The 16,012-nt window shown below is 40.0% G+C and overlaps 1 protein-coding gene across 1 annotated transcript in view; it reads left to right on the forward strand.

Annotated features, from left to right (window-relative positions):
- Positions 1 to 13,890: 13,890 nt before the first annotated feature.
- Positions 13,891 to 16,012, forward strand: part of srrm3 (serine/arginine repetitive matrix 3) — a gene marked incomplete at its 3' end in the record, with an annotated part of 41,353 nt that continues 39,231 nt past the window's right edge. The window contains exon 1 of the mRNA XM_083909935.1: positions 13,891 to 13,962. Coding sequence (XP_083766061.1) covers positions 13,953 to 13,962 — 10 coding nt within the window. The 5' untranslated portion in view covers positions 13,891 to 13,952. The remainder of the gene's footprint in view (positions 13,963 to 16,012) is intronic.

Genomic DNA, 16,012 nt, shown 5'->3' on the forward strand with positions numbered 1-16,012 from the left:
AAGAATTTTAAGAAGATAAAAAGGTCGCAGCAAATGCACAATGAGACGGTCATCCTTGGGTTCAGACATTGTCAGGAAACGTTTAATCACAAGACCGTGACGTGTCGTCTCTTAACCTCTCACCATAGAACATGGCATCGTTGTAAAGGAGCCCTGACCTATTTATACCGTTCAGTGTATGATGGGTTTAAGTTTAAGCTCTGACAACAGTTGGTTAATTAAGTAGCAAATAGCAATACATCTTTGTCTTTCTTGCTTATTTTAACCATAAAAGGAGCAGGAAAATATCCTGTGAGTAAGTGCTTTTGCCCATTTTTCCCAGAGTAACTTTCAATATCTGGCAGTAATTTACAATTTACTGCAAATTTGAAATGAAGAAAAACACTGTGTAAAGTGCGTTTCTTCTGCACGCAGGCTCGTGACTCGAGAGCCTTTCTCTGACGAGCCGCGATGCCAAGACTTAGTCACAACAGCTCGTGTCTCTGGTGAAGTCTGATTCACCCACAGAGACAGGGAGGCTGCAGCTATCAGGGCATCGTCATGTGCCTGTAATGACAATGAAGGGCTTTTCTATAATTACTGGATTGCATGATTAAAACCGTCTTTACAGAACCTGCTGTGAGATTTAAGTTGACTGATTATCAACTGGTCAGACCTCCTGGTCTTCTCCTGTATTTATCTCTCCCTCCCGGACACAATGGTGCCAACCCCATTGGGTAAAAGGAGGGCGTTACACCCTGTATAGGTCACCAGTCCATCACAGGGTAAATGCACAGAGACAAACAACCAATTACTCAAACACTCACACCTACGGGCAATTTAGAATTTCCAATTAACCTCTGCATGTTTTCACACACACAAGAGAAACGTCCACACAGAAAGGCCCAGACTGAGATGTGAACCAGCAACCTTCTTGCTGTGAGGCAACAGTGTAAGCCACGATCCCCCCCTGTGCTTACATATGCAGGATTTTTCTGTTGCAATAAAGCGACAGTATATGCAGATATAATGTTTAAACAGCTCACAGAGACAGGTTGTCATTTAACACATCTAATGAATGTTCATTTGTACAATGTCCTCTGAAAAGCATAATAAAATCTAAGCTTATACAGAGGGTGTTTTTACGAATGAACATTCTTTATTATGTGTTAAATCTCTAAGTGTCTCTCTGCGATGTTCATTGCTGTTGTTATGCTCTGACAAGATGGTCAATCCATGAGGAAGATTTAGCCGTCCCTTTTTCCTCTTCTTGTGCTCGGCTGACATTTTTTCCATCTTAAAATGTTTGATTTTATCACCATAGCAACCAGTGCCTCAGAAAAGCACACTGTATAAATCAATAGCAGAACACACAAAGTATAATTATTGTCATTGTAGTAACAGCCACTACAGTGAATGTGTTTTATTCTACTCCTCTGAAGCCATTGATTGTCATGTTCATATACTTTGATATGACTGGGCTATGCAGTGTTAGTGAGTTTGATATGAAGTATTTAAATCGTATATGATTGCTTTGAGGGAGTGGCTCAAAATGAATTCTTTGAAAAAGCACCAACTATTGTGGGTTCGGCAAGTAAAATTGGCCTAATGCAGCAAAATATTTTTTTCTTCTCATCTAATCTATTCAATGTTGAATAAAAAGGGAACATTTAAGAGATGTCGGTTTAAAAAAATAACTTGAATTTGCCAAAGACTGTAACGAGTGTCTTTGACTGCGTTCATCTTTTTATTTTTCAGAATAAAGGCTCTGAATTCTGCATGACCTTGTAATTTTTGTGGGGTAAAAAAACAAAAAAAATTAAAGAATATAAAATTAATAAAAGAAAATCAGGATATTAATGCCAGTTTTGGCCCATGGACCACTGAACTACAAGCATCCAATAAAACAACAGGTTGATATTTACCACTATCGTGACTGGATGTATGTTAGTAGTAGTAGTAATAATAATAATAATAATACATTTTATTTATCTAGTGCTTTTCTGTGAGTGAGAAGGTGTGTTCTGGACAATGTCGTAAGTATAGAGGAGCTTTGCTGGTAGGACGCTGTTGCAGAAGTCGATTTTTGGAAGTAATGAATGCATGAATCAGGGTTTCCGCTTCAGTAGAAGGAGTGGTAGAAGGCGGGTTTTGCTTTAGTTTATTTCGGTCACTGAAAATGATGTGACAGTTGTGTTGATGGGTGTTGCCAGAATGTGCTTAATAAACGTAAGTGGACTGAAGACTTGAAGGAGATGTTTGGACTGAGACGCACGGACTGAAGCAAACGCATAAATTAAAATGAAAGAGTCAAGTGCATGCCATGCTTTAAATAGAATAGGTTGATTAGGTAACACATAGTCACCATAATATGGTGACTGTGTTACCTAATCATGCATATAGTAGTAGCATACTAGCCCTTTATTATTAAATATTAAGCACGTATTAGCAACTTATGTAGGAAAAATCTTAATTCATGTCGTAATAAAGGTAAAATAAGGTGTTTATATGTGCTTAATGATTACTAATTAAGGGCTAGTGTGCTGCTTATATTATAAGCAGCACACTAGCCCTCGGCCGACTTGTTCCCGCTTGGTCCGTGGCGGGTCACATATATGTTAGTAAGCACCTAGTTAATGGTAAATATGTGCTTGGCTTGTTTATCACCATGATTACAGTTGCAATCCCCACCACACATTAACCAGCATCAGTCTAAATAAGCTTCAAACTTGTCATTTGATTGATGATATTTTTTTAACTCGAGTGCCAAATCCTTTCCTCTTACAAAGTAATAGTTTGCTGAAGTGTGAATATAAACACAACAAGGCTGCGAAAGTGTGGATTAAGTAGATTTGCGTGTGGTACGAGGATTTTTAACAACCTCTGTTAGCCATTTTGTTTGTGACTGCCTCTCTGTCTTTTTTTTTTTTTGCTGCTGCTGAAAACTCTAGCCTGGAAATGTCAAAAGAGTTGTTGACAGTTGTATTCCTGTCTGTTTTTCATAAAAGCCCTGACATTAAACTACAAAAGACACACAAATATAACTCAATAAAAGCATTTTATTTCGTCTGAATATGTCAGCGGGCCAAGGAAGCATCTCGTGCAATGACAGTGGGACATATGGATTTGGCTCATGCGTCTGTAGCTATAAATAAGAATGCAGCCTGTCAGTCAACATGCCAGATTTAATAAGGACTGAAATGCTTAATTGGCTCCGTTCAATGTGGAGTCATATGTTTTACTCCAGCAGCAGATGGGAGTATTACAGTGTTGCTGTTGTGAAAGGAACTGGATTTGCCTGCTGTCGAATCGGGGGCAAAGGCCGAAATGTGTCCCCTGGTGTCCTCCGCCAACTATTCTAATTCCCTATTTTACAAGGATAAAGAAAGAGGAAATCCACTTCCAAAATATGAATGTGCTCTTCCACGGGTCATGTCCCATACCTGGTGGAGGAAAATGCAGGAAAACATTTGCAACATTATTCCAGAGAGAAATAGCCGGTCAAAATTTGAATTTGTCCAATGCTTTGACCAAATACCTGCATAGCAACACACATTAGCCTCATGTACTGTCGATTACCAGGAAAACCACGATAGAAATAATGCATTGTCACGATGTATACAAGCATAATTGTTGAAGACTGATCAGTAACCAGCCATGTTGAAACTAAAAGTTACGTTTGTTGAATAGAATTAACCAAGCTTAAAAATACTCTGACACTATAAAAGCAAGATGAAGTCAACCGACTCACTGCCTCCTCACCGTTTGAGTGGATTAACTCTAATTGCAGCTCATATTCACAAACTGTTTTTAATGGGTGTGTTTACAAGGAGTTGTTGCATTCTCAGTGACGCACTGTACATTTTGATTCAGTGTAAAGAAAGGGCTGTTTGAGAAACTTTCAACCTAAATCAATAGAGTCAACAAACCAATTTGGAGTGTACATTTACTCCCCTACTTATTTATATGGCACCACAATTACAAATAAAACTGAAATTCAGGAATCTTCAAACTGTTGCTTATAAGGGCAACTAAAGAGAAAACACTAATTTTCCAGATCACCACCAAAATGTAATAATTTCCTCCTTGGACTTGAATTTAAGTTCCCAGAAAATCTGATGAGGATCAGTCCTATAATTTTTGAGCTACGCTGCTCACAGTCGGACAAAAACAATGCCACCTTGCTGGAGGTAATACATGTTTTTTATCAGTAGAAAATGACCATATGATGATCAGATTACATCACATGACCTCTAGCCGCTGATTTTGCACTGATGAAATGAGAGGTGTCATTTTTGTCCGTTTGGGTTTGGAACACGTGAACTAAAATAAAATGGGATGTTAGCTGGCAGAGAACTAATACAAAAATCATTTGGTTCATTGGCCTGAAGCTAAGTGACAAAGAGCCCCAGTCCCCTGTGTAATTAAGCAGTGGTTTGAGCTCATGACTCATCAGCCTGTGTGATTTTTTTTTTTTTTTTTTATGCATAAAACTGCGTGATGACAGTTGAGAGCTGCTGGCTGTTGGTAATTATGATCCTGGAAAGGTGGAGGTAGCAAACAATCAACTCTAACCCTTTGGCTACTCTGAGCAAACTACACGTTTTGTTCCTGTGGGGAATTAGAAGCAACATTGTCTGAAAGTTTGGGATGTCTTGTTGTTGTTTTGCTTTCAGTGGTTAAAGGTGCTTGTTATGTGGGATGAAAAGTGGGTGCCGTGTTGGCAGAAGTGAATGTATTCTGTGCAGAGTGTTCCAGAGTGATGTCCCTACAGTCCAGTGGTGATTTCAGTAAGGGAATGAACATCGGCTACTAACTGACAGGCATCACTTGGTATCAGGGAGCTGATCGCTCTGCTCTGGAGAGTGCGGTGTCAATTAAAAACACAGCCGTGGCAGCAGCAAGTGTCAGTGGAAGGTATAGAAAAGAGCATAGCCTCATTTCTGTGCTGCAGCAGTGTGGAGATTGGCTTCAGATTGCTGCAGGCAAGGACTCCATTCACACAAATCTCTCTTTGACCAGCTTGTTAACTGGATAACAGACAGATTTGATCCACGCCATTACCATGTAATCTGAGTTTGGTTAGAATTCCGCACTGCAGGTTTGTGATTCTTGAACCTTGCAGTGCACTTGGTCACAGGGTGCCATCAAATTCAAGGACTTTCCAGGATCCTTCAAATGCAAAGGCTGTATGTGCTGTCACAGGTTAAGATGGGAGGGCAACTTGTAAGAGCAGCTTCTCCCATGATGGCGTCCATTTTTTTATTAGTTTTCAGCACGCTCTGCATCTGACCAAGTGATTGTCCTTGGGATCTTAGACAAGTCGGTCTTTGTGATTTTCCTTGGTGAGCCAGAGATCTTGGAATTTACATTTCACATCATTTGCTCTCTCTTGCGTAGCGTTACTCTCTCATTGTTCTGCACTCTGAATCTCGCATCAACAGCCCCCCCCCACCCAACCACTAGGGGGTTATATTTTGCCTAAGGCTGACACCGGCCCTGGCTCATGTTGTTTTCTACTGTGCTCGGGTTAAAGTTTCGTTCTTGATTTGTTTATTGGAAATGGAAAGATGCATGTTTATGGAAAATAAGTTGACGGTGGAAGAAAATAAATTGCTGATTATCATTTCAGACACTAAGGAAGAACCTGGTCGTGATTTATACCTGAAAAAAACAAATACCTAACAGCAAACAATCAGCAGCCAGTAGCACCATAGTATAGGACTTTGTCGCTACAGGCAGAGAGAGAGTCCACAACAGTAAATTGTGGCGTTGTCGTAAGAAACAAGGACACATCAGCAGCGGGGGACATTTAAATAAATATCAACTTAATTTCTTTCTTGCACAAAATCCAAGCGCTTTCAATAACCCAAATGTTATTTTTTTCCAATTCACAAACACTCAGGATTTCAAGGACCCATGGGATCCCTGTAAGTAAAACACTTAAGGCTACCCTTTAGAAAAAAAATCTAAATTAACTGCACTATGGCCGTGTACTGGCAAGATTCGTCTACTGTCAGAAAACCTCTGTGAAGAATATTCAGAGAATTCATGCAGCATCAAGCCATGAAAAATCATGCTTTTCTAATGTATCAATGCCCTAAAATGCACCCAGAAGACTGAGTTGGTGCTCGGGTATATTACAACAATGATGCTAAATAGTAAATCAATATTATCAGCATGAAAAACAAGGAAAAATAGGCTTTAAAGCTCTGCAGCAGAACAATGTCACTGGATTGCTTTGATACTGAAGGAAACTCCAAAAACCCTAATGATCCTCTGACAGGTTTTGAAATTATATGGAGGATCTTTTTCTATGTTTTTTAAGCAGATAGATGGTAGATGGTGTATGTTCCGTATGTTCAAATTGGAAACAGATTTTACTCCCAGGAGAACAATTTTAGATAGAAATTGCAGTGTTTTAAAGAGCTTACATTTCTTTCTCTTCCCTAACACAGTGTCTTTTCTCCGTTTTCTGAAGTTTGAAAACCTATCTTCTGGGCTATAAAGTTCACAGTTCCTCTGATGACTCCCCAGAGTTCCTGTGAGAAGGAAGCTCTTCCTATATACGCAGTGCACTCTGGTGCTCCTAAATTTTTAAATTAGATTTTTTTAATATATTATTTGAAGTAGACTTTGAAACTGAAGTGCTCCAACATGTTTGGCTCTCCCAAAATCCTATTGAAAATGTTGAAAATTCTGTCAATCCAGACGTTGTGGTTCATTTTGATCATTATCATCTGGATGGTGATACATCATTGAAATAACTGATGGATTTTTCTGGGACGTTGTGGCTTCAGCTGCTGATGAATCACTTCAACTCAAGAAAATATTGGATAGTTTATAATGATGTTCTCTTTTTTTGGTGGGGGAGAGAGATCAGCAAGATTTGCATGAAGACATCAGAAGCTGTCAGAAGCACTTTCTGGTTCAGTGATGAGCCAATTTAGACTGATTTAGGCTTCTCTGCTGGACATTTGATGAATTCTATAATGGGTCTTGGTTGAGACGGAGCGAGAGCACGAGGCTGGCTGATCTCCTGATGACCTTAGACAGAGTTTAAAAAACTGCACAAAGTTCTATTATTTGAGTAAAGGTGGTCATTAACATTGAATTCCACCATCTCATCTTACTGTATATGCATCACATAAAATAATTTTGTATCATCGTATCCCCACTCGTGCTTGCGCAAAACGAAAGTCATTTATTGCTTCAGTTCCTTATGCTTTTTTTTTTTTTTCTTTCACAAAATGCAATAAGACTCCACACTTGGTTTAGAAAGAGGTTTTCAGGACCATATAGTGCATATCATATTATGTTGCAGCTATAGGTTTTCCTCAGCAGCACACTAGAGTGCTATAGTATCAGAAAACCTGCCTTGCTGGCTAAAACAGCATTGGATCTTCAAGGAGCATAAGAGGAACAATGCAGCTGATGAAACCTGATGTATCTGTTGAGTTAGGAAGAACACTTGATGGAGGCTGAAACCATTAAAACACTCCATATGGACTCTCCTTTCAGGAGAGTCCATATGGAGTGGAAAAGTCTGGTCTTTTTGTCTCATTGCTCAAAAATGACTGCGTATATGGCTCCAGTGGGTGAGCGATTGTTTTTCTTCTACTCTTTTTGCCAACAATGTGTGACATTTTTGGTGCAATGCTATGAGGTGCATTCATCTTCCAGCTGTTAAAATATGCAAAATAGTAGCTGAGAGTTACGAAGTTCTTGTTTTCGTCCACCAACTTGTTTTGTTGGGAGTGGTATTAATCGGCTTTTTTACAGAGTTCATTTGGGTTTAAACAATTAGAGTAGTTTAATGTTAAAGGGGTTTAAGTTGACCTTGTATTTAAAGTGGAAAAGTCAGACTAAATCTTTAATGAGAGCAGCTCACATCAAGGTAAACTGTACTTCAGGGACAACAGGGTGATATTCTCTAATTAAAGTGGCTGTGTGGCAGACTTGTGTGTATGCAGAAGGCTGGGCTTGAAGCTTTATGGCGACATCATGTGCAGTATGGCTTTTTAGAGCAAACATAAGGTGCATGCTGTTTAATATACAGGCAAAGGTTCTTTTGTACGCTTCTTTTCTTCTTTTTTGAACACATGGTTGTATTTTTTTATCTGCAATATGCTGAGACACCACTACCAGGGCAGTATTTCTCAAAAGCATGTTGAGGTGAAAGTGATCAGAAATTAAAATGATCTCTGAGTTTAAAGGTGCCATATGTGATTTTTCTCCGTGGTGTGTCTATGGTCACCTGCAATTACAAGATGTTAAACTGGAAATATTTTACTAAATTAAATGTTAAAAATGCAAAACTTTAATGCTTATATACTGCACCAACAAGAAAATAGACCATGAAAATGTACTTAATGTATGTACATGTAACATTATGGATGCATTAAATTACTTATATATCCAGGAGGGGAGTTTCTTTGGAAATAAAAAAGTTAAACTACTTTTTGCCGCTACTGCACAGCTCATTACTTGCTGTATAAGTGGAACTCATGAACTCATTATTATGACATTAGAAGTTGTGTACAGAACTTTCTGAACTTGGAGCTTACAGAAAATGTTAGTTTTATTAAAGTTAAAGTTAAGGTCATGGGGTTGTGTTCAAATGTGCTCATGTTGTGAACACAGTAAACATCAAACGCGGCATAGTCGCACACAGAGTTCAGTGGTTTAGTAACATCTGGACCGGCTTCAAAAGCAAAGCCTCTGTAATAAAACATTGTCATCACATTAGAGCTTTTTTGTTTAATTATAGAATAGCATTTAATTCTAATGTACAATGCTTGTGCAATAAAACATTGAAATCTACCCAATCTGTCATGAAAGTTTCCATGCATAATTTGACATATAGCACTTGTATTTCTAAATTGTTCATTCAGAATGTCCTATATTATGTCCTAGAATTCTGCTCCATGTTTTCGGCTGAGTAGATATAGTGTAGTGTGCAGTGAACCGACATGCAGGGGGGGGGGGGTTGACTCAGACACACAGACTCGTGGTGCCCATCGCTCCCCTGCCAGTGACCCCCTCTAATCACATCAGAAGCTGTGCTGATCATCCTCCCCTAGAGACGCAGCACATGGCAACACAATGGAGTTTATGAGTTTCCGCCCTGACAGCATAGCTGTGCTTTAAGTCACCTGGGGGAAATGCAAACCGGCTAAAGGAGAGATTCAAAAAGGCACTTTGACTCTGCGATCACCCGGATTGTGACTGTGAGCAAGGACAGACACATGTCTGTCAGTGTCTCTTATACGTCATTGCCACAAGTAAAAAAAAACCTTATAAATCCTAGGTTTAAATGCATGTTTACCAGTGGGAATTTGTTTAATCTGCTTTGACTCCTGAGTCAAATGATTTTTGCAGTGCACAACAGTTTTAATTGGCTTTAGCTTCGATCAGCGTCAGTGGAGAACACTAGACCCACTTTTGCATCATTTCAGCACATTCATCCTCTGGCCATTAGCATAGCTATTATCCATTTTTGCTTCACTTTATTAGCGACTTGATATCATTCACTCCCACTGAGTGTGAGTGAGGGACCAAACTGTAACATTTTAACTGAGCTCCATAGGTTTGTTGTTGACTTCTTTAGTGGGTTCACCCGGATTCCAAAGAATCTACGGTATGAATGAGAATGAGGCTTCACAGAGAGTTGTCCTCTATGATGATGCGCAGAATTTGTTCTGCATTGAAAATGGGACAGTGGTGGTTTACTTCTGTCACACTCTGTCTGACGCTCCCTCTGATGTTTCTCCACTAAAGTAAAAGCATTTCCTGTCGCTGTTTCAGATCTAAATCTGTATTTCTCTCATAACCACTCAGTCAGATGATGTTGATGTGAGTTATCACCCCATTTTATTACCTTCTAAATGATGAACTGAGGAGTTCTAGTGAGTAACTCCACACCTGGCAGTGTAGGTTTTACCTCTTGAGAGAGTAATCCCAGTTCTCTGAAGTATTTTGCTTCAATTTTTGACCAAGCAAGCATCCACCAGGCTGTTGCAGTTATTCCCTGCTCTGCTCTGAGTTAGCTCTCTTTTTTTTTCTCTGATAGAGTAGAAAACTCTCTCTACCACAGTGGAAGCTGCGCTATAATTTCGCTCTGTGCCGCAGCTCCCAAAGCACCAACAGGAAAGTAAGTGAAGTGCTTTACAGAAACGCATTCTCGGTCCAAACTCATGTTTCTGTTGAAGATTCCGCTGAATAGTGGCCTGTTCCGGGGCATGAATTTGCCAAATTCAGAACAGCTGCTTGTTGAAAACACACCATCACACACAACATCTCAATTTCAATCAGTTTCTGTTGTAGCGCTTTAATTAGGTCCCATTGAGATTTGTGAAATTGCATGTACAGAAACCGCAGAGCTTCGCCGCACTGCAGTGAATAAGGGATTACATGCATCAGAAATTAAAGCTGCATGATGGCCAAAAAAGTATGTACTTGAATTCATACTTTATTTATTTATTTAAAGACACTTTTTTAACTGCGGTGACCTTGTGGGGCTACAATCGAAAAGAGCCATTAACAACAATTGAAACTACCCCTTTATGTTTGGTTATTAGCAATAAATTCTCAATTTCTCTAATATCTCAATTGATGCCATGCTACAGAGACATCTGTCCAGTCTATTTGTGATGAATAATTGCATATACTGGCTAAAGCAAAACCATTTCTAACTCGCCACAACCTGCAGGTTGCCATACACGCCTTCATTAGCTCCAGACTGGACTATTATAATGGCCTTTATGTCGGTGTCACTCAGTCGTCTCAGCCGCCTCCAATTAATACAAAATGTGGCTGCTCACCTTTTAACAAACTGGACTAGATGGGAGCACATCACTCCAATACTTTATTCTCTCCACTGGTTAACTGTGAGTTTTAGAATTGATTTCAAATTTTTAATGTTTGTTTTTAAAGCCCTTAATGGCTTCGCCCTGGCGTATTTCACAGAAATTTTAACTGTTTACAAGCAAGGCAGAGATTTGCAGTCGTCCAACCAGCTTAAAAGGGCCAGAAAAAGTGCTTTTGCCCGTTTTTTCCAGAATAACTTTCAGTATCTGGAAGTAATTTACAATTTACTGTATGCTAAAATAGTGTATTATCAATTTAAAATGAAGAAAATCTAAAATATTTATTACCAAAAAAACACTGTAGTTGTACATGGACACCAGATTTTGCATATGAAAATTAAAATTTGAGTATAAGACATATTTAAAATAACATTTGTTTGAGTTTTTGTCTCAATGTGCAAAAACAGGCCAAACAATTCAAACTATGTACAGGCCTTTTTTCCAAGTCTTTCCTCTCTGGCTTCCTGCAACAACACAAGTGGAAATTACCGTAATAACCACTTCAGCTTGTCAGCTTTCAGAAACTGTTAGAATGTTTCCGATAGCACAGACTGTTGCATAATTACGGTAATGTAAAGTGCGCGACATGCTCAGTTACCAAATATCGTGGTGACTGTTTTCTTTTTTATTATTTTATTATTTTAATTGTTGTGTGTTTTTAATTGGAATGCTTTTAATTTATAAAGCCCTGGTCACCTGTGGGTTGTTGTAAAGGGCTACAGAAATAAAATACATTACATGCATGAAGACGGTGAGAGTCACCCTGCTTAATGACACCTTGGTGTAGAAAGAGGTTCCCTAATTCAGCCTCTGTGTCTGGGACCATGGCAGTGATGGACTATGGCCAAAGACTCTCCTCGGGGGTTGTGGCACAAAATAGTGCAACTCGTTTTTATCCTCACTCAGACAGCCACAAGGAAGGCCTGGACATATTTCTGTTGCTGGACAGAGTCGTAGTGAATTATTAGTGGAGGAGAGAGGTGGAAGTCCAATTCTTTGCTCCTCGTTATGAGGGTGGAAACAAATCATGTGGCCATTTTTATGATGAAGGACTGTCTGGGCTGGGAGATTAAAGCTGCAGTGAGTAACTTTTATTGTTTTGCTTAACATTAATGTTGATGTTATTATTCTGCCTCTGTTTGGTCTTCGTGAACAGAAATGATGTCACATGATTTGTGTGCTGCAGCCTTCATCTGGAAACTCGGTCCAGCAATACTAACAGACCTGACTGAGGGAGCCTTTGTTTGTATACAGTGGCAGTGCAGGGGTGGGCAGTGGAAAAACGCATTTATCTCATCAAACTGCTGAATGACCAGGTTTTCTGGGCACTTTTATGCTTTTAGTCATCCTCCTACTTTGTTTGCAGTCATCTTACTTTATTAGCAGAATGTTGCTGTTGCTAACACTGCTGTACTTGTCTTTAAAACTCATTGTTTTAGCATGAAACAATTCCATTCCTGATCCTTTTTTCCCTGAGATCTTTGCTGCTGATTTTGTATGCACCTTTCATCCAACTACATTTAACAAAAAGAAAAGGAAAACAGTCGCGGCTGCTTGTTTCCCAGCACCCAGCAGCAATCGAACGTGTCTGGAATGAAGACAGCTGACCTTGGTAGAACTAAACACACCCTCCGGTTGCCAAAGTGCTAAAAAACACAACACGAGCTTCCAGCCAAGGGCCAGATTATTTTGGAGGAAAGGTGTGATGAAAAGCAGAGGAAAGAAGGCAAACAGAGAACTGTAGTCAGGACTTACTGAAATGTGCACACAGCATATATCTAGAACACCCACCTTGACACAGACGATTTCTCTTTTCATATAGAGAGAAAGAAAACACTGAAAGAAAGCCACCCAGGACATGTTTTTCAGCTTCTTCCAATCTCAGTGAAGGTCAGGCCCCCAGTTATTGCCACCCTTCAATCACAGATGAGGTGCAGCCACCACTGAGTGAGATCCAATCATTGCAGCCTTTGTGGCTGTGAAAACACAGTGACCTGACGTGCTGTGAGAGCGGGGCACAGGGTTAGAGAGGAAGAGAGCTGCCTTTTAGTGACTAACACGGACCCAACGAGACGAGTGCCAAGTTTCTGCTTATTTTCTTTCTAGTGTAGCAGTGTGAAATAGAATCTGACTAAACAAGCCGAAGACGCTGCGTCCTGTTGTACTTTCGTGGTTTTCCCACTTTAATTGCAGTTAAGTGCATTAGAGATTTAAATTAGAAATAGGACAGCAAGATAAATGTATTCCCGCTATAACGCTGGATTGTTGCAGAGCTTCTGAGAAATTGCTGCCTTCCATGTTGATCGGCAATATAGATAAAAATCAATGTTGGATGGGTTTTTTCTGCAATCTACGGTATCTACTATAGATTTACAACAGCAAAGAATATGTATATTTGAATGAAAAACTCACACATTCAACGTGCAGACTTTCCTGGAGTGCATTTATTTATCTGCTGTGTTTGCAATAAAAGGTCTCACAAGACTGAATGTGCAGATGGCCATCCATACGTATCTTATGTACTGAGTGGGCCTTGCTGTTTAACCAAAAACAACACGCTCCTCTATGTTTATGTTAGCGCATTCATGAAAGCATGCAGCTAATCCATATGCGCAGATAAAGTACACAAGCAGTGACACATTCTGAGAGCATCTCCTCATCAATATAGTGATCAATAACAGTTTGTGATATCATGCGTTGATGCCAACTGCCTACCAAATGTGAAAAAATGACATTAATGACTATGTGGTTCAAGCCTCTCTGCAATGTCCCATTAGCCTAATGCAACATTACCCTGCTAATGAGATTTGTACAACCACAACATAATGTTATTCTTAATAATTGATCTTTAAGAGCAAGATCCATCTCCGTGTATGTTCCAGATGAGTCAACCTGGCGATAGTGTAAACTAGGGGCCACGATACTGGTTTTTCTGTGTTGGGGCATTGCAGTTTGCACATCTTCTATTACTGGCTGTCATTTCACACTGCAGGCTTGTTTTTGCCGGATAGAATGTGATGTCAGCAGAAGCCTCCAGAGCCAACGCAGCAGACACTTCTGCAGCAGCAGCAGCATCATCCAATCAAGCAGACAGTGCAGGAAACCATGGGCAAAGGTTAGAAACAGACAACAGGAACAATCTCCTGTTAGTCTGTGGAGAGAGGCCGTGAAGCTAATGGCTCTTCTCTCTCCAACAGCAATCAGTGTCGTTGCTCTGAAATTGAATATTGAATATTAATTATCAAATGATCTGTTTGTGATTTAAAATAACTGATGATGACACTTAACAACGGTGTTCATCAGCACATGACAGTCTTATAACACCCTCGAGATAATTACAGACGAGGTTGGTGCCACCGTTATTATAGCAGATAACCTTCAGTCCCTGTGGAGGACTCTAGCTCAATTAACTGGGTGCTCGGCTTCCTTATCAGCCTGCTGACAAGTCTCTCTTTGTGCTCTGATTTCTTTCTCTTTTTTTTTTCCAACTGCACAATTAAATGATTTAGTTGTTTTAACTTGAAAGAGAGCAGTTTTTTGTGTGCCCTGCCCCCTGCCTGGCAATTAATAGAATGACTGTGGAATGATAAATTAGTGTAATGAGATGGCTGGATTTTTTACGGCAGTACTTTAACACGGATTGGCAAAATGGCCTACGGCTTCTGATGCCCCACATCTGGTATTAGGGATAATCTCATTTACGATGGGTCCGTCCATTCTACAGTCTACTGCTTTATCTTCCACATGAGGGTTGAGGGGCTGCTGGTGCCAGTCTCAGCTGACATAGGGCGAAATACGTGATAAACCCTGGACAGGTCACCAGTCCATCGCAAGGGCTGCATATAGAGAGGACCAACCGTTCACTCACACACCTACGGTCAAGTTAGAGCGTCCAATTAACCTCTGCAAGCTGGAGAACCTGGTAAAAACCCATGCAAACATAGGGAGAACATGTAATCTCCACGCAGAAATGCCTGGACAGGAAGGGGAGGATCCATTTTTGCAAAATTGCAAGTTATCAATTTTGTATTCAATGTGTTCAAACTCCATTATGGGGGTTTGCTGAATGAAGTAGTCAAGACTTGATGTCCACCACAAACAAGATTAACCACAGTCCTTCCCTTTGACCATAAGATTCAGGCCAGTTCATTGGCCAGATTGCATGGCTTCAGAAAGTGTACATACAACTCAGAAATGGCTATTGCATTGAAAAGAGGAAACAGATTTGACATACTTTTCGAAATGTTTGTCTTATTTACATAAGTTCCTCAGTATACTGCACTGTTTTATAGTGCAACAGAAACACATGTGTCGTTCCCTATCTCTACTAAAGACAATTATTTTCCATTCATTTAGATTGATTAATTTATTCGCTGTACTACAATAATAATAAATACATAATATGAAATTGATTGGCCTTTTCTTGTGCGATTGTCTCCAATCAGGCTTGGATTGCTATTTTAAAACAGCGATAGGTTAATTGCTTGGCATATCGAGGAGATTCCTATCCATTAATGGCAGCTTGTTTTTTTGTTTTTTTGTCGTACTTAATGCAATGTTCATCAAATATCTGAGATGTATGAGTGGTAAATGAGCTTAGACATGATTGCACAGATGGATATTTAAAACTCTAAAATCTGGTTTGGACTCTTTTTTTTTCATATTCAGTATTGTTGTCCTGTCATGCAGCTAAAGATGGCTGCTGCCACCTGGTTTGGGCAAACATGTTGACTTTCCTCTCGGCTCACACATCGGTTCTTTACATTGTTCATGTCTACCGATGTTTGATAGATGAGAGGCTTTCTCCACAGAATCTTCTACAGCCAAGTGTGTGCAGATGAGCGATCGCTGTCATGGAATATCAAGTGCTGATTTTCTGTGTAATGGATTCAGCGATAACACCCCCCTGCTGTCCCGCCACCTGTTCCGTCAGCCGAGAGCCATGTCGCTGCGCACACATCCACGGCTCGTTTACCAGCTCGCAGCACCTCAAAAACAAGCACATCCCTAATAACCACTCAGAGACTCTCAGAAGCAGCTCAAATGGGTAGAGCTAAGTCGAGCTGCTTTCACTCTCACTTTGATAAGTCAGGAGATGTAAATGGAGCTGCAGAGATTTGTCCGTCCAGCCTCGGTATCGTTCCGTCTCCACGTGTGACAGTGAT

The sequence above is a fragment of the Microchirus variegatus genome (genome assembly GCF_963457635.1).
Source record: "Microchirus variegatus genome assembly, chromosome: 2".
In the NCBI taxonomy this organism is placed as follows: Eukaryota; Metazoa; Chordata; class Actinopteri; order Pleuronectiformes; family Soleidae; genus Microchirus; species Microchirus variegatus.